Source organism: Drosophila teissieri, chromosome 2R, assembly GCF_016746235.2.
Source record: "Drosophila teissieri strain GT53w chromosome 2R, Prin_Dtei_1.1, whole genome shotgun sequence".
Taxonomy (NCBI): Eukaryota; Metazoa; Arthropoda; class Insecta; order Diptera; family Drosophilidae; genus Drosophila; species Drosophila teissieri.
In genome coordinates this window covers 22,495,029-22,520,761 of record NC_053030.1, presented here as the reverse complement: position 1 = coordinate 22,520,761, position 25,733 = coordinate 22,495,029, and the positions used below count along the sequence as shown (strand labels likewise).

Here is a 25,733-nt window from a genome sequence, read left to right as displayed (position 1 = left end):
GGAGCTTTTGTTGTGATCAGCGAATATCGATCAGTCGTACAGTTGTCGGGATGCAGTTAAAATCATTGGTATCCGCACGCAGTAGCCAATATATTTCACGCGACCGCAGTTTAAATTTAAACCTATTCCACTTTTGAATCGGACTGGCCCGCGGAAAAGCGGAAAATTCCTCGACTTTTCAGTTATGACAAACGAACTCGAGTGCCCCGTAGCCTAGACTAGTGTTCGTAGTGTTCGATACTGGGCTAATCCTGCCCATGATGCCTCAAATCCAGTGCAAATAGTGTATTGGAAATAGAAAATTCGAAATCGCCCCAGTAATAAGTTATGCAATACATTTTCGAATTCGTGCCAATGTGCGTGAGTTAATCAAGTGTGCGAAGTCGAGTAAATCGAGTGATTCGAAGTCAAAATAATCAAATCAGCCGGAATGGATGCCGTAAGTTATGCGTGTCCGTCCGGAAAATACACCATAAATCGGTCTATGAACATGTGCCAAATGTACTTATTAATACTTCTGGCCAACCAGATGTACATACATTGTGTGAGATGAAAGCTACAGTGGTCGTCCTGCTAGAGAATAGATCCTAGTAAATGGATGTTTCCAGCCTGGAAGTATGGATGTGTCATAAGATCATAACTGGTTAACCAGTTAGTGAGGATTAAAGTGCAATTTTGTTTTTCAGTTTGAGTGCTTGAAGAAAGGTGAAGGAATGTGCACCCCATAATAAAATGATACTAGTGACCTTAAAACGGAAAGACCTGATAGTATCTTATACTCGGTGAAAAGATATTGCTTGAATTTGAAAAGTGGAAAGTGCTCCGAAAGTGCTGCGAAGTGGGCGAGAGTCCATCAGGGCCGGTTCCACTGTGGTCTCGGATCATTGGCCCGAAGTGAAGAACCCAGTTCGAGGGAGAAAATCGGGGGATCAGCTGATTCGGCTGATTCGGCTGCACAAGCTTTGCACTCAGTAAAATTGGACATCGAAATAAATAGCCGAGCCCGCGTGTCTATGTCAACGCAAAATAGACTTTCAGCTAGCGGGCTAAATATTGCTCAGCCACTTTTGTTTGTGAAACACCGAAGTCGAACGCGTTGAAAGATCAAATCGATATACAGCTCCTATTTGACGGATTGCATAAACCCCCTAAGCTTCCGGTCACTGAAAATAACGATCTATTCGCGATCTATAGTGCTCTTTTGGTGCCAGATAAGCGCAATGGGTGAAAGAAATGTGTGTGCCTGTGGAAAACAGCTTTAAAAAGAAAGTTCATACATAAGATGTCGGTTTTACCCTGCAGGTGGCGGATATCGTGTTTGTGAGTCGGGACTACCAGGCCCAGTCGCTGGCCTCGGACGAGATCAGCGTTTCTCGCGGGGATCTGGTCGAACTGATAAGTTCGAAGGCTTCCGAGAAGTCAAGGTGAGTGATAGTCTATGGTACTGTGGTACCATGTTACTATGGTACCCAGAATGAGGAATGGCACTAAAGGGAGCGAGTATTCCAGATGCTTTGTGCGAATGTTCGACAGCGGGGACTCCCCCAAGGAAGGCTGGGTGCCCATTGAGATACTTGAGTTCAATCCCACCATGAGTAGTTCGAATGGCAAGGAGAGTGGCGATGCGGAGTTTAGGAAACTGTAAGGGCTATCAACTCACTCCATCCAGTTGGACAGTTAGATTCTAGTTGTAATGGCCGTTATAGAACCATTCTCAGGGAGCTGGTGGAAACCGAGGAGGAGTTCTCCAGGGACCTGCTCCACGTGGTGGAGAAGTACATCAAGGGCATCGACAAGCCGGTGGTGCCGCGCTCCGTGCGGGACAACAAGGACATCATATTCTGCAACTTTCTGCAAATCGCCGAGTTTCACAACAAGTAAGCATCCTGGATGTAATCAGGTGGACAGAAGTAAAAGTTACACTTGGGTTTGCAGCGTGCTGAAGGAGGGCCTGAAGTGCTACAGCAACCAGCCGAACATGGTGGCCAAGACCTTCCTGCGCCTGGAACGGGACTTCGACAAGCATGTGGTGTACTGCCAGAACGAGCCCTTGGCCCAGGACTACCTGGGCTCGAATCCCGATGCCAAGAAGTACTTTCAAGTAAGTATCTAAGGTATCCAGGTATCCAGGTATCCGGGTATCCAGGTATCCAATGTATCCACATGAATCAGTGCCATTTAGTCCGCGCAGCCAAATTCTCCCCCGTTTGCTGCAATTGTGGGCAGAAATCAACAGCAATTGAGAATCGAATAAACTGCGGGGCTGAGCAAGTGTGGAATCGTCTTCAAATATTATGCGTGCGCTGTGTGCGAGAATCGGAATCGGTTTATTTTTAAAGGCGGACGCTTTCGAAGCCAAAGCTTTTGCAGTTTTCAGTTGCTTCCGAGTAGTGTTCGCGGTCGTGTCGTGCTAATTATTCACATACGTAACCGTTTCGCCCTAGGTACTTGAAGTTTAGCCCCTAACTGGACCCATCTCCATCTAGTCCCCCTTCCTCTCCTAATTTACTATCTCCGGATAAAGAAACCCCTTCAGTTAGTGAAATCCTGGGAGCTGTGAAAGCCCATTCACGTGAATTCACCTGATGTGGAGTGACTCCGCAGCCGATCAATCGAGTGGCTGGAGAAAGAGCATTTTCAAATCGATCCGTGGATATTTGTGACTTTTCGCCCGTTATGCAACATTTCCGAAATTTTACTGTGCGAGAGTATATATATTTATTAAAAGATACGCCAATACGTATACATTTATAAATATATGCATGCGAGCAATTTTTCCTCAGCCCACATATTCCGACCTCAGATCTAAAAGTGTTTAAATATATACTGGCGAAAATATTGTAACATTGACTTTAATGAGTTCACTTCTACTCACTCGTTTCGAAATTGGTTCAGCAGTGAATATTCGTGGTTGGTGAATATGAACATGAATATGAATATGAACATGGGCATGAGTACACAGCTCATTCACAGAGTGAATAAAAGTGAACAAACATTTGAGTATTCGAATGCGTACATGGTGTACATACACACACGCGTATAGTCTTCCAAACCACAGTACTACATGCATATAGACTATAGACAATCATTCACCGACGCACGCACACGTATCCGTTTTTGCAACAAGTGATAAATTTTTAAACATCGTTCCAAAAATAACCCCAAACGCGAGAGGGATCGAGAATGTATATGCTCGCCAGGCGGTGGGCAAGCGGATGCAGAAAACCACCAAGTCCGCGACCCACCAAAAGTGTTGTTATTTCATTTCGAACTTTGCGATTGGGAATGGGACTGGGCAGATAGTCCAGTGACCTTGCAGTATCTGTATCTGTAAATGTATCGGTATCTGTAGCCAGTACTAAAGCACCTGTTCTTACATTGCAGGAACTTTCGAAACAGCTCGGAGACGACAAATCTCTGGCAGAACACCTCAAGCTCCCCATCCAGAGAATAAACGACTACCAGCTTCTGTTCAAGGTTTGCCGACATATCCGTACCCATACACCCGTTTCTTACACCTGTTTAGTGTTAGTGCGCTCCGCCCCGATCTTAGTTAAGCTCATCCCCGTGCCACGCTTGATCGCCAAGTTGCTAAAGACCTTGATAATAATTTGTTTTCGCAGGACTTCATTAAGTACTCGCTAAGCTTGAAAGAGAACGTTAAAGACTTGGAGAGGGCCTTAGAGTTAATGCTTAGTGTGCCCAGTAGAGCGTACGACAATAGGTTTCTTTCCAGCATCGAGGGCTGTCGTGGTAACATCTACAAGTTGGGCCGCCTGCTCCTCCATTCCTGGTGCAACGTGGTCGACAAGGAGGGCAAGGCGCACGATCGCTACTGCTTCCTCTTCAAGTCGCGCATTCTGGTGACCAAGGTGCGCAAGATATCCGAGAATCGATCCGTGTTCATACTGCAGAACATCGTGAAGCTGCCCCTCTGCAACATCGAGCTCAAGGCCGACGAGAAGCAGATCCACTTGAGTCTCAAGGCGCCGGAGCCCAACTCCTTCCTACCCATTGACATTAAGCCCCACGGCCCAGAGGCTCACTTGACCTGGTTCAACGAGATCTCTAGCCACATCAACCAGGACGTCACCTTGCAAGAGCACACCGCCGATGACCTCAAGGTCGACGCGTCCCAAATCGCTTCCGAAAGCGAGCTAATCCTCCATCTTCCGCAACGGGCCGAGGCCCACGATCCGAATCTCAGTGTCCGTCCCTCTGACGTGGCTGAGAACTACTTCCTGAGCAAGGAGACCAAGGAGCGCCTTCAGCACGAGCAGCAGGAGCTGCTGAAGCTAGAGCAGGAGGCCATTGAGCTGTACAAGAAGCAGCAGTCTTCCAAGTCCATCTCCTCCAAGACCGAGTCTGTGGAGATCTCCAGCTCCCAGGTCAAAACAACCTCGGAAGTCCGTAAAGAGGCTCCTGCCAAAGTGGTATCTCCTTCTCCTCCACCACAAGCTCAAGTGAAGGAGGTTACTCCCGTGAAGGTAGTGTCTCCCACACCACCACCGAAGGCGGTTACTCCTGCAAAGGTAGTGACTCCTCCACCAGCGCCGCAAGTGGTTACTTCTCCAGTAAAGGAGGTTGCTCCTCCACCACAGCCTCCAGCGGTCGCTTCTCCTGTTAAGGAGGCAACTCCTTCGCAGCCCGAGCCTGTCAAGGCTGCCTCTCCTGTCAAGGAAGTCCGAAAAGAAGTGTCCTCGTTAGCTTCACATTCCAAGGAAGTCGAAGCTTTAGCGGCGACAGAGATTCGCGAATCTGTAACCGAGACCAGGTCAACTGTAGTCGAATCAGGCCAGTCAAGTGAGATCCGGGAGCAGATATTAGTCACAGAAGAGAGCTCCTTAGCCGGTAAGCAAGCCGAAGATCTCGAGCGAGAACCGTCACCATGTTCGATTCCAAAGATCCAAGTATACCGACCCGTAGAATGCGAAAACCCTGTGGTAACCAAGCACAAGCCCATCGAGCTGAAAGACATTGTTGGCTACAGCGAGTCCCTCCGCGATGGAGACACCGCTCCTCCGGGGGGATCGCAGGGCCGCCAGCAGGGGTACACCGCCAACATAACCGACCACGCTTCACTAACCATCTGGAATAACCGGCTAGCCAACATCGCCGGCGATCGCAGCGGGGCCAACCAGCACCTGCAGCAGTCTGGTCCCCCGCCGCCGCCCATTCCGCCCAACTTCACGCGCATGCCCGGCTTCTTCCAACCGCTTCCACTAATCGCTTACGAGACCACCATCGAGATACTAATAGTCAAGGCACGCCCCCCCTCACCGCCGCCTCCGCCGCCGCCCACCATCAAGCGCGTCCTAGTCCATACTGAGAGTCTAGAGCAGCGGACGCAGAACTTCTTCGAGGGCATCTATGATGCGGCCTCCTCGGACACATCGCTTCGCAATGCCAAGCAGAAGATCCGCAGCATCAAGAGCACGGTGCTCAAGTCGAAGGACTCCACCAACTATGCCCAAGACACCGTGCAGAAGGCCAAGGCCCGCGACTTCCTGCACATTTTCACCCCGCCTGTTAAGAAACGACCCATTTACGAGATCGTTGAGGAGCCCGTTAATATCTTTGAGCTTGAAGGCGACTATACCGAGTCTATTGCTGACGATTTCAGAGAGCCAAGTGCCGATTTCGAAGCCAGGGGCCAAAGCGTCGGTGGTATGGATGATTATTATTCTGGCTACTCGAGGGCTTCAACACGTCGCTATGAAAGTAAGTTGTCACGACCGACCGATCGGTCTGGAATAGTTATGTATTGATCGGTTTTTGGAATCCCTCGTCGGATGCCCGTGTTGAATGTGCTCTAATGTGCTCTAAAGCCAGTTAAACTCAATGTCTGGGATGTCGTAACTTACTCCACAATCAACCGAAACCCCACTGATCTTTCAGTGTGACTCCGTGCGACTTCTTGCAAGACAAGTCCGTGGTCTTCAAGTTCAGCCTACACATCGGTTTACTTCATGTGATTCACGTCTATCATCCGCACATAAATCCGTTGAGTTACTCGTAAATAACTTTGTTTTAAACTATTCTTCACATTTTACTCTTCATTGTTTACACACGTTGTTTTCTTTACAAATAACACCTTATGTGTCTACCTCTTATCCTACATTGAATCCCAAATCTATCCCATCCTTGCTAGTTCCTGTTCAGTATGAGAATTGGTTTCCGATAGGGGTTCCTGGAATCTCTGAACTCTCGAGATTTCAGGAACGCCTCAGTCTAAAATTGAATGATCAGCTCCACCTTGACCCACATCTAATAAACCTTTCCGCCTCTGGCCATCCGTAAAGCCAAATCTCGGGACTACGACCGGGGAACCTCCTATGACAGCACCGTCGAGCGATCGCAGTATGGCATAAGCTCCAGGCGGGATCGCAGTTCCGTCGACAAGGTCGAAGCCCGTTCCTCTCTTCTGGCCACTGGACGCACAGAGAGCCGTGCTGCAAGTCGCGCCGAAAGCCGAGCCGAGAGCCGTGCCTCCTACTCTGTGGCAGAATCGCGTGCCGGAATCCGGTCATCGTCCCGTCTCCAAGAGGATCGACCCCTGCGCTCCGTCGACAAGCCAGTGGTGGTCAAGATGTTGAAGAGCGTGCAAGTGGAACGTAAGTTTGTCTGACTTGTTTGTTCGAGGATAAGGTTTTAAGCGATCTACTGTCCGATTAGCTGGAGAGACTGCCCACTTTGAGATCCAATTCAAGGATCAGCCTGGACTGGTTACTTGGCTGAAGGACAACAAGCCGCTGGAGGATCGTTTGGCCGACAGAATCACCCAAACTGCCGCTCCCATGAACTCCTACCGGTTGGACATCAAGAACTGCAGGTGGGTAACACCATCGTTTTATCCAATTTAATTCATTTTAATGTCTTTTCAAACTGTTTCCAGCGAGACCGATGCGGGTACCTACACCATTCGGGCCCAGTCCGCATCCGAAACGACAACTGTGTCGGCGCAACTGGCGGTTGGTCAAGGTAGGAGTATATATAAGGAGGGTTTGAAGCCATAAGATTAATATTCTATTTTCGGTGCAGCCCCTGGTCATGATGAAACCAAAACCAATACGGAGCCAGCCTTCCTGGTCAGCTTGAAGGATGCTGAGATGATCGAGAACACTCTCTTCCGTTTCATGATCAAGATTATAGGAGATCCCAAGCCAAGGGTTAAATTGTGAGTCTAAAAGCTACTTCTAAATACAAGCTATATGGTAAATGGATTTTCTTATTCCTCGACAGCTACAAGGATGAAAAGGAGATACTCGAAACCAATGACAGGATCCAAATTATACGGGACAAGGACTATCTTGGTTTCTATGAGCTGGTGATTGCCGACGTGCAGAAGACCGACGCGGGAACCTACTCCTGCAAGGCCACCAACAAGCACGGCGAAGCCAACTGCGAGGCTGTCGCCACCACAGTGGGTGAGTCCCATTAGGATTGTCCAATAAATATCATGTTATTACCAGTTTGTAACTTCAACAGAGGACAAGAATCCATTTGGCGCACTAAGCGGCCAAATTCTGCCAGCTGGAGAGAAGCCGGTCTTCCAATGGAAGCGCAACGGCGAGGAGTTCGATCCCGAGGAGCGGTTCAAGGTGCTCTTCGGGGAGGACGAGGACTCTCTGGCCCTGGTCTTCCAGCATGTGAAGCCCGAGGATGCGGGCATCTACACCTGCGTGGCCCAGACGTCCACCGGCAACATCTCGTGCAGTGCCGAGCTCTCGGTTCAGGGTGCCATCCAGACCCTAAACCGGGAGCCCGAGAAGCCCACCCTGGTGATCGAGCACCGCGAGGCGAACGCAAGCATCGGCGGCTCGGCCATCCTGGAGCTCCAGTGCAAGGGCTTCCCCAAGCCGGCGGTGCAGTGGAAGCACGACGGTGAGGTCATCCAGGTGGACGACAGGCACAAGTTCATGTACGAGGATGAGGAGAGCATGTCGCTGGTGATCAAGAACGTCGACACCGTCGACGCCGGAGTTTACACCATTGAGGCCATCAATGAGCTGGGCCAGGACGAGTCCTCCATTAACTTGGTAGTAAAAGGTAATAACTTAAACATCCCAAGTGAAAGTCCGTTGGTATCGCTTAATTTGAATTATTTATTAAGCTCATATCAATTATATGCCGCATACTAATCCTAAACCCCCATTAAGCTCCTCCCAAAATCAAGAAGATCACGGACATCACTTGCTCGGCCGGCGAGACCATCAAGATGGAAATCGAAGTGGAGGGCTTCCCACAGCCCACCGTCCAGGTGACCAATAATGGCAAGGACGTGACCGCCGAGAGCAACGTCAAGATCTCCTCGAGTTCCATTGGCAAGAGTCTGGAGAAGGTCGTTGTCGAGGTGAAGGAGATCAAGCTGTCCCAAGCTGGCAACTACTCCATCAAGGCCACCAACGATCTTAGCCAGACCTCAGAGTACTGGAGCTGCACGGTGAAGTCGAAGCCCGTGATTGTGAAGAACTTCGAGAGCGAGTACATCCACGGGGAGAAGGAGAACGTCCAGATGACGGTGCGGATCGATGCCTATCCGGAGGCCAAGCTGACTTGGTACCACGACGAGACCGAGATCAAGATAACCGACGCGAAGTACACGGTTAGCAGCGACGGCAATGCCTACACCCTGAAGATTAGCGGAGCCACCCGTGTGGATGCTGGAAAGTACACCGTGAAGGCCACCAACGAGCACGGATCGGCCACCAGCTCCACCCAGCTGCTCATCAAGTGCGCTCCTGAATTCACTCACAAGCTGAAGAACATTACTGTGGCCGAGGGCGACTCCAATGTGGAGCTCGTGGTGGGTGTGGATGCCTATCCTCGGCCGCACGCCAAGTGGTACATCGATGGCATCGAGATCGACGAGAAGAGGAACGACTTCCGTCACGTGGAGGAGGGCAACGACTTCAAGCTGATCATGAACAAGGTGGCCACCAACATGCAGGGCAACTACACCTGCAAGATCATGAATGACTATGGAAAGCTGGAGGACAACTGCGTGGTGACCGTCAACTGTGAGTTGTATGAACCCCATATATCGCATATATCTAATCTCTACTGTAATTCCAGGCAAACCCAAGGTCAAGCGCGGACTCAAGAACGTTGAGGTCCAGGAGGGCAAGTCCTTCACTTTGGAAGTGGAAGTTTACAGTGAACCGGAGGCCAAAATTAAATGGTAAGCAAGTGAGCAATCCCAATTCAAGCCCTAATTAATCTGCTGCTTTGTTCAGGTTCAAGGATGGTCATGAAATTTATGAAGATGCGCGAATTAAAATCTCTCGGGACACCCAGCGCATTGAGAACTACTATCTCACCTTGAATCTGGCCAGGACCGAGGATGCGGGCACCTATGAGATGAAGGCCACCAACTTTATTGGCGAGACCACCTCCACGTGCAAGGTGGCCGTCCTAAGTAAGTATAGTTATGCAAGAAAGCACGGGGTTCTTTAAGAAGGTGGAAAAGAACAAGGGAGTGATTCCCAAGGTAGCCAAGGAGTGATACCCATATGTATTCCTGACCCCCGAATATGTCACTAAACCTAATCTCCTGTCTCCAATATGAAATTCTGATGCAGCTAGCGAGGCTTTGTCTCTGGAACAGACCGTGACAAAAACTTTGATTGCGACCACCGAAGAACCTGAAGAAGGGGGTAAACCAAACCATTTCCAATGCATCAATTAAGCATCACTATAAGCACCACTAAAAATACAAATACTTGGGGAATGCCATGAATGAGAACGAATCGAAATAATTCTAAATATAAACGAATTAACCCTGAAATGACAAATAACCAAGAAGATGTCGCAATAATTTCATATGCACGCCCATTGTACATATCAAAAGCATTTCATGTCACACCTAACACACCCACCTAACTCAAAGTGTACAGAGAATATAAATCAACGACGGCCTTTAACGAAATGTAAGAAACGCGAATTTGTGAGCATTGTGAATGAAATTAGTATTTAAGTGGACTGATTTTAATAACTGCACGACCATTGGGGAACTAAAGCCGATCCTTAAGTTTCTCAATCTACTTTGAACCTGTACAGTTGACTAGATAAGATATCTCACATCTGAAATGCACTACGATAAGATGGTTAGGTGGTCAATAGGTGCTTGGAGTCCTATCTGACCTGTAAGATACCAATTCCTGAAGATGTTGTAAGTGCTGCACTGCCGAAACTAATCCTACGAATGATCTATGCACCCTGTACAGAATGCTAATAGCACACACCTCTGCATACACACAGATATTGATACTAGTCTTGTCTTATAGCCGTTCCGGAAATCGTCCACGTCGATGTCTTCCAGCAGCACAGCTACGAAAGTGTGCCCCTCAAGTACGAGGTCATTGCCACGGGCATTCCCAAGCCGGAAGCGATTTGGTACCACGATGGAAAGCCCATCACGCCCGACAAGCACACCGCTATCACCGTCGATGGGGTTTGTTCTTATCACACATTTCACTTCTTAAACAGCGACTTACTTTGAATATCGCAACCCTGTAGGACCACTACAAGCTGGAGGTGCAGTCCCTGGATCTGGTGGACGCGGGCGAGTACAAGGTGGTTGTGCAGAACAAGGTTGGCGAGAAGTCGCATCAGGGAGAACTTTCCCTGTCAGGTAAGAAGACTTCCCTATATTCCTATTTTTCAGTTGAAATCTAACACATCCTCGTATCGTAGGCATCGCTGAATACCGCAAGCCCATTCTGACCCAAGGTCCTGGACTGAAGGACATAAAGGTCAACAAGGGCGACAAGGTCTGCGAACCAGTTGTGTTCACAGCTGATCCCGCTCCTGAAATAGTCCTGCTCAAGGATGGTCAGCCCGTCGTGGAGAGCAAAAACCTCAAGCTGAAGGTGGAAAAGAAGGACGCAGAGAACGGATTGGTTCAGTACAGCTGCTCCCTGAACATATTGGAAGGTATTAGCTGAACTAGAGTCTTTTAATAGATATATAGAACTGACCAAATTGCAGCTGAGATCAAGGATTCCGGACGCTATGAACTGAAGGTGAAGAACAAGTACGGTGAGCTGGCCACTAGCGGATGGATCGACGTGCTGGCCAAGCCGGAGATCTCTGGCCTGAACGACACCAAGTGTCTGCCCGGCGACACCATTTGCTTCGAGGCTCTGGTCCAGGCCAATCCGAAGCCAAAGGTTTCCTGGACTCGCGGCAACGAGAACCTCTGCAACCATGAGAACTGCGAGGTCATCGCGGACGTGGATGCCGATAAGTACCGCCTGGTGTTCCAGTCGGTCTCACCCAGCGAGGACGGCAAGTACACCATCACAGCCACCAACAGCGAGGGAAGGGCCACCGTGGACTTTAACTTGGCAGTACTGGGTATGAACTTACCACGAGTGGAATTTTCAAGCACCCTTGATTCATAATCTATTTTTTCGCAGTGGAGAAACCCACTTTCATAGTGCAGCCCGAGAGCCAGAGCATCCACGACTACAGGCCCGTTTCCACGAAGGTTCTGGTGCACGGTGTTCCACTGCCCACAATTGAGTGGTTCAAGGACGACAAGCCCATCAACTATGAAGCCATCAACAAGCCCGGCAAGGACAAGCTGTACGCCAAGGAGGACACCAAGAAGGCCTCCGACCAAATCGAGAGTGTGCTGGACATCAAATCCTTCAGGGAAAACGATGTGGGAGCGGTAAGACCTCACTCGATTGTTGACCTAATCAGTTAGCTAATGGATTGAACCCACCAGTACACCTGTGTGGCCACCAATGAAATCGGAGTGACCAAGGCGCCCTTCAAGCTGGCTCTGCTGGCCCTCGCACCCAGCTTCGTGAAGAAGCTGGACAATGCTCTGGATGTGCTGCAGGGCGAACCTCTTGTGCTGGAGTGCTGCGTGGATGGAAGCCCTCTGCCCACTGTCCAGTGGCTCAAGGACGGCGATGAAGTCAAGCCTAGCGAAAGGTAGTTCGTGTCATATTCATATTCGGAATCCTGCTAAACCTCTACTTCAGTATTAAGATTTCTACCAATCCGGATGGCCTGGTGAAGCTGGAGATCAACAGCTGCCAGCCCAATGATTCGGGAGCATACAAGCTGATTATATCCAATCCTCATGGCGAGAAGGTGGCTCTGTGTGCGGTGGCCGTTAAACGTAAGATTCAAAGAAAGTTCACTTCAAAAGGGACATACAATCATTTCTGAAACCTTTAGCTGAGGAGATGCAGCCCAAGTTCCTCAAGCCCATCACCAGCCAAACCGTTGTCGTCGGCGAGCCCCTGAAGCTGGAAGCCCAGGTCACTGGATTCCCAGCCCCGGAGGTCAAGTGGTACAAGGACGGCATGCTGCTGCGCCCAAGTCCGGAGATCAACTTTATCAACAGTCCCAATGGTCAGATTGGCCTGATGTAAGTACAAGTAATATGAACTGAGAATGGTACTCATTCCCGGATATTCTCATTTCAGCATCGATGCTGCTCAGCCATTGGACGCCGGAGTCTACAAGTGCGTGATTGCCAACAAGGGCGGCGAGATCGAGGGCGTGTCCAAGGTGGAGATTGTGCCCAAGGAGTCGAAGCCCGTGTTTGTGGCCGAGCTGCAGGATGCCTCCAGCATTGAGGGCTTCCCCGTGAAGATGGACATCAAGGTGGTTGGAAACCCGAAGCCGAAACTTCAGTGGTTCCACAACGGCCACGAAATCAAGCCCGATCCCAGCCACATTGCCATTGTGGAGAATCCGGACAACAGTACGAGCCTTATCATCGAGAAGACGGTGCCCGGTGACTCCGGACTGTACGAGGTGATTGCCCAGAATCCCGAGGGATCGACCGCCTCCAAGGCGAAGCTCTACGTGGCTCCCAAGGCCGACGAAACGGCTACAGAGGAGGCGCCCCAATTCGTGTCCGCTCTGCGGGATGTGAACGCGGATGAGGGTCAGGAGCTGGTGCTCTCCGCTCCGTTTATTTCGAACCCCATGCCCGAGGTGATTTGGTCAAAGGATGGCGTAACCCTGACTCCCAACGAGCGCCTCCTTATGACCTGCGACGGCAAGCACATTGGACTGACCATCAAGCCGGCCGAAGCTGCCGACTCAGGAAACTACACCTGCCTTCTGGCCAACCCGCTGGGCGAGGACTCCTCCGCCTGTAACGCCAATGTCAGGAAGGTCTACAAGCCGCCGGTCTTCACGCAGAAGATATCCGACCAGCAGCAGGTGTTCGGCAACAACGCCAAGATCCCCGTGACTGTTTCCGGAGTCCCCTATCCGGACCTGGAGTGGTACTTCCAGGACAAGCCCATCCCCAAGTCGGACAAGTACAGCATCAAGAACGACGGCGACCACCACATGCTGATTGTGAACAACTGTGAGAAGGGCGACCAGGGCGTGTACAAGTGCATCGCTAGCAACAGGGAAGGCAAGGACATCACCCAAGGACGCCTCGACATCGTCAATGAGATGTAAGTAATCCTTCGTGTCCGTGAAGTATCCTTGGAAACTATCCCTCTCTACTTTGCAGTAAGAAGCACTCCCGATCGGAACCACCAGTGTTCCTGAAGAAAATCGGCGATTGCGACATCTACGAGGGAATGGTGGCCAAGTTCACGGCATGCGCCACCGGATACCCGGAACCGGAGGTAGAGTGGTTCAAGAACGACCAGAAGCTCTTCCCCTCGGACCGGTTTTTGATCGATGTGGAGCCCAACGGCCTCCTCAGGCTGACCATCAAGAATGTGACCGAGTACGATGTGGGCCGCTACTCCTGCCGCATTTTCAACCCGTACGGCGACGATATCTGCCATGCCGAGCTGTTCTACGACTGTAGGTCCTAAGAAATCCTCTGTGAGCCATGACTAACACCCTTCCATTGCAGCTCTGGATAGTCAGCAGAAGCCCCTGGAGGACCAGTACACCGATTTCAAGAAGTACAAGAAGTCTGGTGCTCCTCCGCCGTTGTCGGAGGGTCCAATTATTTCTCGGATGACCGATCGCGGTCTGCTCCTGACGTGGAATCCTTCGGTGCCTCTGACTCCGCGCTATCCCATCACTTACCAGGTAAGTTACTGACGCATCTAACCCACACCAACAAGGCTAATCCTTTAACGACAAACTCCAGATCGAGATGATGGATCTGCCGGAGGGCGATTGGCGTACTCTGAGGACGGGAGTTCGCAGCTGTGCCTGTGATATCCGTAACCTGGAACCATTCAGGGACTATCGGTTTAGGGTGCGCGTGGAGAACAAGTTTGGTGTGAGCGACCCCAGTCCATATACCCAGACCTACAGGTGAGAGAGCAGAATGTTTTTTGCCTTCCCATACTAAATGTTCTTCCTTGCAGGCAAAAACTGGTGCCTGATCCACCAAAGACGTACACCTATCTGCCTCCAGGCACTGACTTCAGGCCAGAAACCTCGCCCTACTTCCCCAAGGACTTCGACATCGAGAGGCCTCCACATGACGGCCTTGCACAGGCTCCTCAGTGAGTATTGGTGTATAGCTATGTTTTGTGACACCTATAGCTTCCTTCCACTTAGATTCCTGCTGCGCGAACAAGACATCAGCTACGGCGTCAAGGATCACAACACCGAGCTGATGTGGTTCGTCTACGGCTATCCCAAGCCAAAGATGACCTACTACTTTGATGACATGATCATTGAATCGGGCGGCAGATTCGACCAGAGCTACACTCGCAACGGACAGGCCACGCTCTTTATTAACAAGTGGGTTGGAAAGGGATACCTTTGAGTATAGTAACCTCTGATTCTCATAATCCCCCAGAATGCTGGATCGTGATGTTGGCTGGTACGAGGCTGTGGCCACAAACGAACATGGCGAGGCTAGGCAACGCGTCAGACTGGAGATTGCCGAGCATCCCAGGTTCCTCAAGCGCCCAGATGAGACCTTCATCATGGCCCGCAAGAATGGCAGGATCGAGGCCAAGCTGGTGGGCATTCCGCTGCCAGAGGTGCATTGGTTCAAGGACTGGAAGCCGATTGCCGACTCTTCCCGCATCAAGGTAAAACGAAGAGAAAACACCTTTCATCTTTCTGCCAAATTCAACTTGAAATGCTATTTACAGATTAGCTCATATGACCCCGATATCTACGTGCTCTCGATCCACGACTCGATCATCAAGGACGGCGGCTTGTACTCCATCAGTGCCAGGAACATTGCCGGATCCATTAGCACGTCGGTCACCGTGCACATCGAGGAGAATGAGGATCAGTACATCTACAAGACCTACGGCAGACATCCTTACGTGCGCTCCAAGCAGCTGCGCTACCAGGACAAGTACGACATTGGAGATGAACTGGGCCGTGGAACCCAGGGCATCACATATCACGCCGTGGAGCGATCCTCCGGCGACAACTACGCCGCCAAGATCATGTACGGAAGACCCGAGCTGCGGCCATTCATGCTGAACGAACTGGAGATGATGAACACGTTCAACCACAAGAACCTGATCCGTCCATACGATGCCTACGACACCGATCGCAGTGTGACCCTGATCATGGAACTGGCTGCCGGCGGGGAGCTGGTCAGGGACAACCTCCTTCGTCGCGACTATTACACGGAGCGAGACATCGCCCACTACATCAGGCAGACTCTGTGGGGCTTGGAGCACATGCACGAATTGGGAGTGGGCCACATGGGTCTAACGGTAAGAGATTCTACACAGAGATAGTGCCATAGGTTCAACTACCTCGATCTTTTCTTGCAATTTTGCAGATCAAGGATCTGCTGATCTCCGTGGTCGGCGGTGATATCATCAAGGTGTCTGACTTCGGACTGTCGAGGAAGATCAACAGGCACAATCTGTCCACTCTGGACTACGGAATGCCCGAGTTTGTTTCGCCCGAGGTTGTGAACAAGGAGGGAGTCAATTTCTCCCACGACATGTGGACTGTCGGCCTGATCACCTACGTGCTCCTTGGCGGTCACAATCCATTCCTGGGCATTGACGACAGGGAGACTCTGACCAAGATACGGGAGGGTCGCTGGGACTTCAAGGACGAGATTTGGACCCACATTTCAGATGATGGCCGCGACTTCATCAGCCGCTTGCTGCTCTACAGTCCCGAGGAACGCATGGATGTGAAGACCGCTCTGAAGCACCCCTGGTTCTTCATGCTCGATCGCCAAGTGTACGACCACGACTACCAGATCGGAACCGACCGGCTGCGCAACTACTACGACCACTTCAGGGACTGGTATGCCAACGCCTCCTGCAAGAACTACTTCCGCCGCCGTCGCCTCAGCGGCTGCTTCCAGCATCCGTCCAAGATGGTCTATCCCCCGGGACATGTTTACACGCCGGAGAACACCCCGGAGCCCCTGCCGGAGCCTAGGATCAGGGCCAAGCGCGAGGAAGTGGTCTCCAAGTACTTGCATCCCGACTACGAACTGGGACTCATTCAATCGGAGAGTCAGTAAGTATAGGTTTAAAATGAAGGTGTATCATCTCCTAAACTGCTCTCTGCTTGATTCCAGCTACCAATACGGACCGGATACCTATCTACTGCAACTGCGAGATGTCAACTTCCCGGTAAGGTTGCGAGAGTACATGAAGGTGGCCCATCGCCGATCGCCGTCCTTTGCTTTGAACGATTCAGTGGATTGGTCGGTGAGTAAAGGGGGAATTATATCTGAGTGTGAATGTGTCTAATTGGGGAAGTATCCGAGCAGCTGCCCGTGATCCGCGAACGACGCCGTTTCACCGACATCATGGACGAGGAGATCGACGACGAACGCACCCGCAGTCGCATCAGCATGTACGCGGCCAACGAATCGTACTCCATCAGACGTCTGCGTACGGAGCTGGGACCCCGGCTGGATGAGTACACCGAGGCGGACGCCATGATCGAGACCCAGCGGGAGGGCTATCCGCCCTTCTTCCGGGAGAAGCCGCAAACCATCGCCATAACCGAGAACCAGCCCAGCCACATCCACTGCTTCGCCGTGGGAGATCCCAAGCCGTGTGTGCAGTGGTTCAAGAACGACATGGTGCTGACCGAGAGCAAGAGGATCAAGATATCGGTGGACGAGGACGGTCGCTCCATCCTGCGCTTCGAGCCGGCCCTTCACTTCGACGTCGGCGTCTACAAGGTGGTGGCCAGGAACAAGGTGGGTCAAACCGTGGCCCGTTGCCGCATTGTGGTGGCCACCCTGCCCGATGCCCCCGACTCGCCCGAGATTTCTGCCAACAGTGGCACCGAGATCCTGCTCCGCTGGAAGCAGCCACGCGACGACGGCCACTCCACAGTTCTCTGCTACAGTCTGCAGTACAAGTTGAGCAACTGCGATGCCTGGACCACGGTGGCGGACAACATTGACCACGAGTTCTATTTGCTGCACGACTTGCAGCCCAATACCAACTACCAGTTCCGCTTGGCCTCCAAGAACCGCATCGGTTGGAGCGAGATGGGCATCCCGGTGAGCGCCTCGACGGTGGGCGGAGATGCACCCAAAATCCACATCACCAAGGCCATGAAGCATTTACAGCAGCTCACCGAGAACGGGCATCAAGTGGTTCCCGAGGAGGAGCGCGTCCACACCGACTACCACTGTGAGCGGGAACCCCCTAACTGGGTGACCGACTCCTCCGTCAGCGACAAGTACAGCTTCATCTCGGAGATCGCCCGCGGCGAGTTCAGCACCATTGTGAAGGGCATCCAGAAATCCACCGACACCGTGGTGGTGGCCAAGATCCTGGAGGTGACCGACGAGAACGAGGACAATGTGGTGGCTGAGTTTGATAACTTCAAAACGCTCCGTCACGAACGGATCCCGGCTCTATTTAGTGCCTACAAGCCGCTGAATGTGCCCATTGCCATCTTTGTGATGGAGAAGCTCCAGGGCGCCGACGTGTTGACCTACTTCAGCAGCCGGCACGAGTACTCCGAGCAGATGGTGGCCACTGTGGTGACCCAGCTGCTGGATGCCCTCCAGTATTTGCACTGGCGTGGCTACTGCCACCTGAACATCCAGCCGGACAACGTGGTCATGGCCTCTGTGCGCTCCATTCAGGTGAAACTGGTCGACTTTGGATCAGCCAAGAAGGTCAACAAGCTGGGCATGAAGGTCACGCCCTGCGGCTCCCTAGACTTCCAGCCACCAGAGATGATCAACGACGAGCCCATATTCCCGCAGAGCGACATCTGGTCGCTGGGAGCGCTCACTTACTTGCTCCTGTCCGGATGCAGTCCATTCCGCGGAGCCGACGAGTACGAGACCAAGCAAAACATCTCCTTCGTCCGCTACAGGTTCGAGAATCTTTTCAAGGAGGTCACGCCCGAGGCCACGCGCTTCATCATGCTCCTCTTCAAGCGCCATCCCACGTGAGTACACCTAGCTGTCACCTTCATTTCCATGACCCGGGTCAACAAATAAACACTTTTCTTTTGAAAATTCAGCAAACGGCCATACACCGAGGATTGCTTGGAGCACAGGTGGCTCATGTCGTCGGACTACATGGTCAGGAAGCGCGAACGTGCCATCTTTCTGGGCAGCCGTCTCAAGGTAAGGAGTGCAAGTAATCCATGTTTGGCGTAATCCTATCTCCATTCCTCCACCAGACGTTCTGCGACGAGTACCACGACCTCAAGAACGCCTCGGCCACGTCGTCCAAGGTCCTGAACACGGTCGCCGGCGGACCTACCCCAACTCAACTACTTCGATCGAATAGCATCCAGGAGGAACTGCTCACAACATTTTAGTCAATTAGCTGCGAAGTAGTGTTAAGGGAGATGTTGTTTTTATTTCTTGTATATATGGAATATATATAAGTGTACAACATGCAAATTCTATATATATAAATATATTATCTGGTTAATTAAAGCGAAATTATTCAAATTCAAAACCGCTCCATGGAATCAATCAAATGGTAATGGCCTTTGGTGGCTAAATATAGCATACCGTATTCGGGTATTTATAAAAATAACTTTTCCGGTGGGCGTTATAAACATTTTCTGTTTGCGTCCATGAGAACATCTCTGATGATTCACAACCTTTAAAACGTTTAAATTATTAGACACTTTTAATTGCAATGGCGATAAATATCTCGCGCGCTGTTAACGTTCTGCGGTGTTGGAAAGCGCCGAAATCCAAAGCTCCCGAATTTTTTTGAATTTTTTGTAGAGTATAGTTTCCAAACTGTAAGATTATAGGAAGACTGCATAACGGCACTTGCATTTAAGTTAAACATATACTAACAGTAAGCTTACTCTGGAATTCAGTCAACTCCCAATCATTTTGCCATATATTTTTGTTTTACTTCGCCATCAATTATTTATTAAAAGGAGTGCTTACTGTATTTACACATACAGGCAGGTATAATCAAGCGGTAAACAACAAGAGTAATAACAAATCGATTCAGCGAAAGCAACCCTGCGAAAGCTCGCTCTTCGAAAGCTGGCGAAAGCTTTCTTATCACTATTGATTAAATTTTCGTGCACAGCTTATACCTTAGAGTAAGTGCTAGGTACAACACGCAAACACCTCAATTAGCTCAATAGGAAATTCAGTTTCGTCGCGATGTGAGGCGAAGCAAAGCAGATCTCAGCGCACTCACATAACTCACAAGCCCAGCGTTCATTAGCAGCAGAGAAATCAATGAGTGACAAGCCCTGGTCACAAGATTACAATCCATCGAAATCGAAAACGAAAACGTAGGGAGAGAATAAAAGGTATGAATCGCCCAGGTGTTTATGTACCCACTCCCACAGCCAAACTTATCGGCTTATCTCACCTTCAGAGTCTAATCCTGCCCAGATATCGGACTGGCCATCGTTGGCCCCGCAACACACAACAATTCCACTCACATGTCTTTCCGTGCGTAAACTAATTGGTCTCCACAGCAGAGGGTCAACTAGCAGTCAATTAACCCACAACGACACCCTATAGCAATTTGATTCCAGTCGGTTAAAGCTGCACCTGATTCCGCACCCAAGATGGCAGAGGGCGACTACGCGGAGCATGTGGAAAGGTGCGTAGTTCGAGTGACTCCGGGTGACATTACTCATCCCCGCCATATCTTATCACCCACAGAACTGAGCTTCCGGCCCCGATGATTTCCCGCAAGGAGGTTAGCATCTGGGCCATTCTGAAGAACTGCATCGGCAAGGACCTGAGCAAAATCACCATGCCGGTCATGCTGAACGAACCACTTAGCTTCATCCAGCGGCTCTGCGAGTACATGGAGTACGCACAACTGCTGACCGAAGCAGCTCATCAGGAAAGCCCGGCAGACCGGATGAAATACGTGGCGGGTGAGTGTTATCAAGGGTGGCTTATCAAACCACCGGTTATTGATCAGCGTTATTTTCCAAAAGTACTTCGATCCCTGCAACTGTCGTGATGTTCAAATTATTATAGACTGTCTGTATCTGGAAAAGTTGATATGCTTTATAGAGTACTTGCTGGTTATGGTTTATTTATTGACCACTAATGATAAGGCTATTACTCTTGAGAACTAGCCAAAACGTATTGTCTGTGGTAATGGATTCCTTTTCCACACTCTATAATGAGCCTTCATATCTTGAAATATGCACATATCTTATACAAAAGTTAAAGATTTATCTCCCTTAATAATACAAATTATTTTTCAGCCTTTGCCGTATCAGCACTAGCATCCAACTGGGAGCGCCTGGGAAAACCTTTTAATCCTCTTCTTGGGGAAACATACGAGCTGCAGAGGGGCGACTATCGAATCGTCTGCGAGCAGGTCTCCCACCATCCTCCAGTATCTGCATTTCACGCAGAATCCAAGGACTTCAAGTTCCACGGCACGATTAGCCCAAAAATCAAGTTTTGGGGCAAGAGTGTTGAGGTGAATCCAAAAGGAACTGTGACTGTTGAGTTTCCGAAGTAGGTTTCCCCGTATACGTTTTATAAAAGTGTACTTACCTTAGTGTTTTTTAGATGGAACGAAAGTTACAGTTGGACTAATGTCAATTGCTGCGTTCACAACATAATTGTGGGCAGGCTATGGATTGAGCAGTATGGAAAGATGGAGATCACTAACCACACCACTGGCCATGTGGCAAGTCTCACCTTTAAGTCTGCCGGATCTGGAGCCAAAAACTTGCACCGAGTTGAGGGATATGTGAAAGATGCCAGGTAAATATAACTACATAAAAGTTCGACTGAATGCTAATCCATAACCCAAATCAACCTCAGTGAAACCAACATATACTTCCTTTATGGCAAATGGACCGAGTTCATTAAATGCTGCTCTGCCGAGTCCTACGTCCAGTTTTTGAAGCAGGGAACCAGGAAAAACGATGACTACGATGGCTCCCCGAACGGAACGCCAAAGAAGATGTTCTCGAAATTGAATAGTTTTAAGCTTAACTCATTTCGCAGCCTGTCCATTCAAGACGTAAGTGTAAGACTTTCTTGAGTTACCCGCGAGGAGTATCTCAAAAATTGTTACATTTCAGAGCGATAGCTACCCACCCATGGAGCAGGAAGGCGACATCCCAAAGAGTGACTCCGCATATTCACTTGACATTCCAGACTCGACGACCCTGTGGAGCTGTAAACCCAGACCTTCCAACTGTAGCGAGGTGGGACATTCCCCCCGAAACAATGAATCGTTGTCACTATATCTCCACTTTACCCCTACATTGCAGTACTACCAGTTTACGCATTTTGCGCTGCAGCTTAACGCCATGGATAGCAACATGAAACCACCGCTGACACTATGCCCTACCGATTCGCGACTGCGACCTGATATATTACACCTAGAGGAAGGGAACTTGGACGGTGCCTCCAAGGAGAAGACTCGCCTCGAGGAGAAACAAAGGCACACACGAAAACAAAGGAAGTCCACCAATAGCGATGACTGGTCCCCCAGGTAAAAAAAAGTCTGATTGCTATTTTGGAGTGGATTGCTCATTGTGCCTATACCCATTACAGGTGGTTTAAATACGCAACTAACCCCCATACCAAAATCGACGATTGGCTGTACAGCGGGGGATATTGGGACCGCAAATACGACAACACCGATACGATATTTTAGAAACATTTTGTAGCGGGCTTACGCTTACAGTATATATATTTGTAAAAAGTTTGCGAGCTGTTTAAACTTAGGAACCATTAAAACCTGGATAATTGTAATGGTTGGCAGGTAGAACATTCCAAATCCCACCGTTTGATGCCATCACGTTCATATACGACCACGTGATTGTACGATCTGGTGGGGCTGTTGACCTCAGTCAATCAAGTCGCACAAGAATCCATAATGATATTTAGTTGAACGCTTACTTTTCGTAGTTTCTATGTATGTGTATAGAAAGTTGTTAAATCGTGACGATTCCATATGAAGCTATTAAAGTGTTATTCAGTTATTTGTTGCGCTAGACCTAAATGTAATTTATTCAATTTGCCTGCGACCGATGAAAGGTAAGATCGTCTGTATGCATCATTTCGATTAAAACGCTGTAGAGTAACAATTTAATTGATTTATTCATCTACATGCTCTTTCGCCGCAATCCTTAATTGTCCTTTCACAAATGGTGCTATTTACATATGACAGTATGCTCAGGTTCGATTTACACATGTACATCGTATTCAGAACTTCATTTTAGATCAAGCATCTTGGGTTTCGTGCTCACGTCGTGCAGACTAACTACGTTATAAGTGGAGACGCAGGGCTGAAGCTTGTTCTTGAATATATCGTTCTCGGATTTCGAGGAGCATATGGAACCCCCGATTTCTGGGTGGCTGGAGTCAGGTAACGAGGCCCTCAGCTCGTGGTTGCTTACTGAGGTGTTTAGCTGGAACTGTTTCGCATAAAGTGTGTCCATTTTGTTGTGCTTGGCTAGAACGGCAAAAGGATCCTTTAAACACAAAATACACAGCAGACGCAGAAGTACTGTACCTTCATTAACGCACAACTTGTTGCCGGTCCTGTGGGATGCCAGTCTGGCCTCATCGCTGCCCCCAATCGAGGACTCCTCGATGTGGGAGAAGCTCTCCTGCGGTGAAATAGTAGACAGCACCGAAGTGCTGGAATACAGGTAGCCGGAGAAATACAGATCTGGATTGGCCTCGTGCGCCTTGCACGGCACTATCCACGAGAAACTGAAAGCCGAGGGATTCACCTCCTGGGTGAGCCAGGGATCGGTGATTAACTGGTGCATGGTGCAGCGGTACTTGGGATCCTTGTTCAGCATGGAGCTCAGCAGATGGTTCAACTGGTCGGACACCGCTTTCGGTATTTGGATCTCGGCCTTCAATGTCTCCTCCACATCGATGAATGGATTTTCGAAAAACATCAGAACGTACAGAGTCACTCCAAGGGCCCAAATCTCCAGCTCGGGACCCACATATCGGTTTCCGGCCAGCACCTCCGGACTGCAGTACTCCGTCGTGCCGTAGAACGTGGAGAAGAATTTGCCCTCCTCCATGAAGGTCGCCGACCCGAAGTCAATCAGCTTGATGGTGAAATTCTGGTCGATTATAATGTTCTCGTCCTTGATGTCCCGATGCAGGATCTTCTGTTCGTGCAGATAGTTGACGGCATCGGCCACCTGCCGAAAAATGTAGCTTCCCAGCTTTTCATCCATCAGGGGCCGCCGCTCTATGAACGTCCATAGATCCATGCCGGATCCGTGCTTCTCCATGACCAGCTGGTAGAAGAGATCGTTTTCGAAAACATCCAGAACGGACACAATGTTCTTGTGGTTCAGGGTCTGCAGCAGGTGGATCTCGATAGGAACTTCCTTGCAGTCGCGGCTCTTGACCATAAACTGAGAGCAGAGCTTCTCCTTGAGAATAAACTTGGTGATCACCAGCAGGCGGTCGGTGTTCCGGAAAGCCATGTTCACATACCCATAGGCCCCCCTGCCGATCTGGCGAATGGACGTGTAGTATTTGCTGTAGTCACCCAGGTACAATTCGTCCTCGTACTTGGACACCAAGGACAGAGAATTAGGTCGGCTGGAGTTTTGGGCAGCCGTGGTCTTTATCACCTGGCCCAGCGATTGCTCAACAGTGCTGGCCATGCTGTTGAACGTGGACGTTAGGTTCGCATAGTTGTACTTCTCGCCGTCCAGCCGAGTGCTGGGGTTTCGGCACACCCAGATGCAGTACACCCGGTTGGAGCACGGCAGTATCTGGAGGAGCACGGAGTAGACTACCTCTATGACGGAGCCATCGGCGTGGATGGCCTCCCCCACAAAGCTTCCGTTAATGGAACTAAGCAGTCTGGTGGCGGGATTGCTGCCGGAGGCATCACAGGTCTCCGTGGAAACGGACTTCGCCTTATCCAGAGACGACTCATTCACGTGCGAGTGCGATCCTGCCTCAAACTCGTCGGCGGGAAAACTGTTTGAGGCATTAACAGGTGTAAGTATGTCATCTATGGTACAGTCATCCGGCTGTCGGAGATCACAAAATAGCCCACTGCTGTTCTCCAGATTGCAGCTCAGGTGGCCATCGGCCACCGAAGAATTTTCGTTGTTGGGTGCCGTCCGGGTAGCCGAGCTCTTCTTGCAGGATTGCAGCGAGGAGTCGTTGTCCACGACGAAGGGATCCGTGTCCGGCTCCCAGTCGTTGCTGGTTATCGAGGTGTTGGACACATTGGGGCTCTTCTCCTCGCGGGAGTCCTTGCCGAAATTGGGTAGGATTGAGGATATATGCATGTTCATTATCTTGTCCTGCCCATATCCGAACATCAGCAGTGAGAAAGGCTGGTTGCACATCAGTATGTTCCCTATGTCGTCCACCACAATCAGGCCACTAAGATTCTGAAACACCCAGATGGTGATGTTTAACCCGGTTTTTCCCGAATGGGAGTACCCCGCGGAAGCATCCTCGTCCAGGGCTATTAGCAAGCACAGGGGAAACTTTACATTATCCGTGGTTCGGCCAGTAGCTCGCTGCTTCCGCAGGCTTTTAGAGATTTCACGGCATTCCGGATCGGGGAGCTTTATGAACGGGATAAGGGTGACAATGCTGATGCCCACAACGCTTTCGATGGATTCGTAAAAGAATATGGTGGCCGTGGTGGAGTCTACGGTGGTTATCACTCCGGATCTATCGGTGCTGATGTGGCATATGTGCCTCTCAACAGGCTCCGCGACGGCTATGTGTCTGCCATCGCTGCTGATCTGCCGGATCCAGAGCGAGACCAGGATTTTGCTTCCCGTCTTGGTCTTCATCTCGATCACCTTTCCACTTAGTAGGACCACCCGGCCCTCGTCGCCTTCGATTTGCATCTCCGCCAAGGAGGAGATGTGGCTCTCCGTCTTGCCGTTGAGTAGGTCAAAGAATCCCTTGTTCCTGAGCTCCTGGGACGTGTAGCCCAGCAGCTGACAGGCCTTGTTGTTCACTATAAAGATTTGTCCCGTATTCGCGTCGATGGTGAATATCGCCTTATTCGGATTGATCACCTTCGAGGAGTGCAGATTGGGGGGCGGCATGCTGAAGGAGCTGGCGTCCATCATGTTCAGCATGCCGGACGAGTTCTGGCGACTCTGGCTTTGGGTGCCCATAATGGGGTCATCTGGGAATTACACGATTGGTTGTAAATAATTGAGTACCGCTTTTGATTGTACATTTTGAAAGTTTTACCATTAGCACATCGGTTTCTGGAGCACTGGGCATTCGAGCTACTCAGCTTACCAGCGGCTTGGTCGGTCACGTCGCCCTGGTCCTCCATTTAAACGTTGGATGTTTTCCAAGTCCCAACTTGAGGCCTGCAGCTACATCCAAATGAGCGCACCGTAAACATTGGGAACTCTGTTCG

The 25,733-nt window shown here is 50.3% G+C and overlaps 3 protein-coding genes across 8 annotated transcripts; 2 read left to right on the top strand and 1 right to left on the bottom strand.

Annotated features, from left to right (window-relative positions):
• Positions 1-47: 47 nt before the first annotated feature.
• Positions 48-18,839, top strand: LOC122614862 (obscurin). Of its 6 annotated transcripts, XM_043789549.1 has the most exons (38): positions 48-439; positions 1,303-1,424; positions 1,510-1,641; positions 1,707-1,877; positions 1,936-2,101; positions 3,385-3,477; positions 3,624-5,721; positions 6,303-6,614; positions 6,676-6,832; positions 6,896-6,981; positions 7,042-7,177; positions 7,243-7,427; positions 7,489-8,049; positions 8,160-9,020; positions 9,076-9,181; positions 9,237-9,418; positions 9,582-9,656; positions 10,287-10,453; positions 10,519-10,633; positions 10,696-10,935; positions 10,990-11,358; positions 11,421-11,677; positions 11,735-11,946; positions 11,997-12,136; positions 12,196-12,388; positions 12,447-13,439; positions 13,499-13,800; positions 13,853-14,034; positions 14,096-14,265; positions 14,319-14,459; positions 14,515-14,700; positions 14,759-14,996; positions 15,060-15,641; positions 15,710-16,410; positions 16,472-16,604; positions 16,667-18,318; positions 18,394-18,499; positions 18,556-18,839. In XM_043789549.1, exons 1-38 carry the CDS (start codon positions 431-433, stop codon positions 18,694-18,696), a joined length of 12,672 nt encoding a protein of 4,223 aa, XP_043645484.1. In that variant the 5' UTR covers positions 48-430; the 3' UTR covers positions 18,697-18,839. The 6 variants fall into 6 exon arrangements, with proteins under 6 accessions (XP_043645484.1, XP_043645488.1, XP_043645485.1 ...); XM_043789553.1 differs by lacking the exon at positions 9,582-9,656 and having other exon boundaries at positions 3,624-4,851; XM_043789550.1 differs by lacking the exon at positions 9,582-9,656.
• A 586-nt stretch (positions 18,840-19,425) lies between these two features.
• Positions 19,426-22,052, top strand: LOC122614864 (oxysterol-binding protein-related protein 2). Its single transcript, XM_043789555.1, has 9 exons — positions 19,426-19,665; positions 19,734-19,964; positions 20,027-20,247; positions 20,587-20,845; positions 20,900-21,097; positions 21,158-21,359; positions 21,421-21,546; positions 21,613-21,836; positions 21,899-22,052. The coding sequence occupies exons 2-9, from the start codon at positions 19,930-19,932 to the stop codon at positions 21,999-22,001; spliced, it is 1,368 nt and encodes a 455-aa protein (XP_043645490.1). The 5' UTR covers positions 19,426-19,665; positions 19,734-19,929; the 3' UTR covers positions 22,002-22,052.
• A 411-nt stretch (positions 22,053-22,463) lies between these two features.
• LOC122614093 (PAS domain-containing serine/threonine-protein kinase) lies at positions 22,464-25,689 on the bottom strand. Its single transcript, XM_043788567.1, has 3 exons — positions 25,559-25,689; positions 22,863-25,490; positions 22,464-22,802 (listed from the first exon to the last, which is right to left on the bottom strand). Exons 1-3 carry the CDS (start codon positions 25,644-25,646, stop codon positions 22,561-22,563), a joined length of 2,958 nt encoding a protein of 985 aa, XP_043644502.1. The 5' UTR covers positions 25,647-25,689; the 3' UTR covers positions 22,464-22,560.
• Positions 25,690-25,733: the final 44 nt, after the last annotated feature.

Coding starts and splice junctions, on each gene's coding strand:
- LOC122614864 (XM_043789555.1), top strand. CDS start 19,930: ATGGCAGAGGGCGACTACGCGGAGCATGTGGAAAG. Junction 20,248..20,586: donor CCGGATGAAATACGTGGCGG/GTGAGTGTTATC, acceptor ATTATTTTTCAG/CCTTTGCCGTATCAGCACTA. Junction 21,547..21,612: donor GACCTTCCAACTGTAGCGAG/GTGGGACATTCC, acceptor CCTACATTGCAG/TACTACCAGTTTACGCATTT.
- LOC122614862 (XM_043789549.1), top strand. Junction 6,982..7,041: donor GCAACTGGCGGTTGGTCAAG/GTAGGAGTATAT, acceptor TTTTCGGTGCAG/CCCCTGGTCATGATGAAACC. Junction 11,947..11,996: donor GAAGTCAAGCCTAGCGAAAG/GTAGTTCGTGTC, acceptor CCTCTACTTCAG/TATTAAGATTTCTACCAATC.
- LOC122614093 (XM_043788567.1), bottom strand. CDS start 25,646: ATGGAGGACCAGGGCGACGTGACCGACCAAGCCGCTGGTAAGCTGAGT. Junction 25,491..25,558: donor CAGAAACCGATGTGCTAATG/GTAAAACTTTCA, acceptor TGTAATTCCCAG/ATGACCCCATTATGGGCACC. Junction 22,803..22,862: donor CAAGTTGTGCGTTAATGAAG/GTACAGTACTTC, acceptor TTGCCGTTCTAG/CCAAGCACAACAAAATGGAC.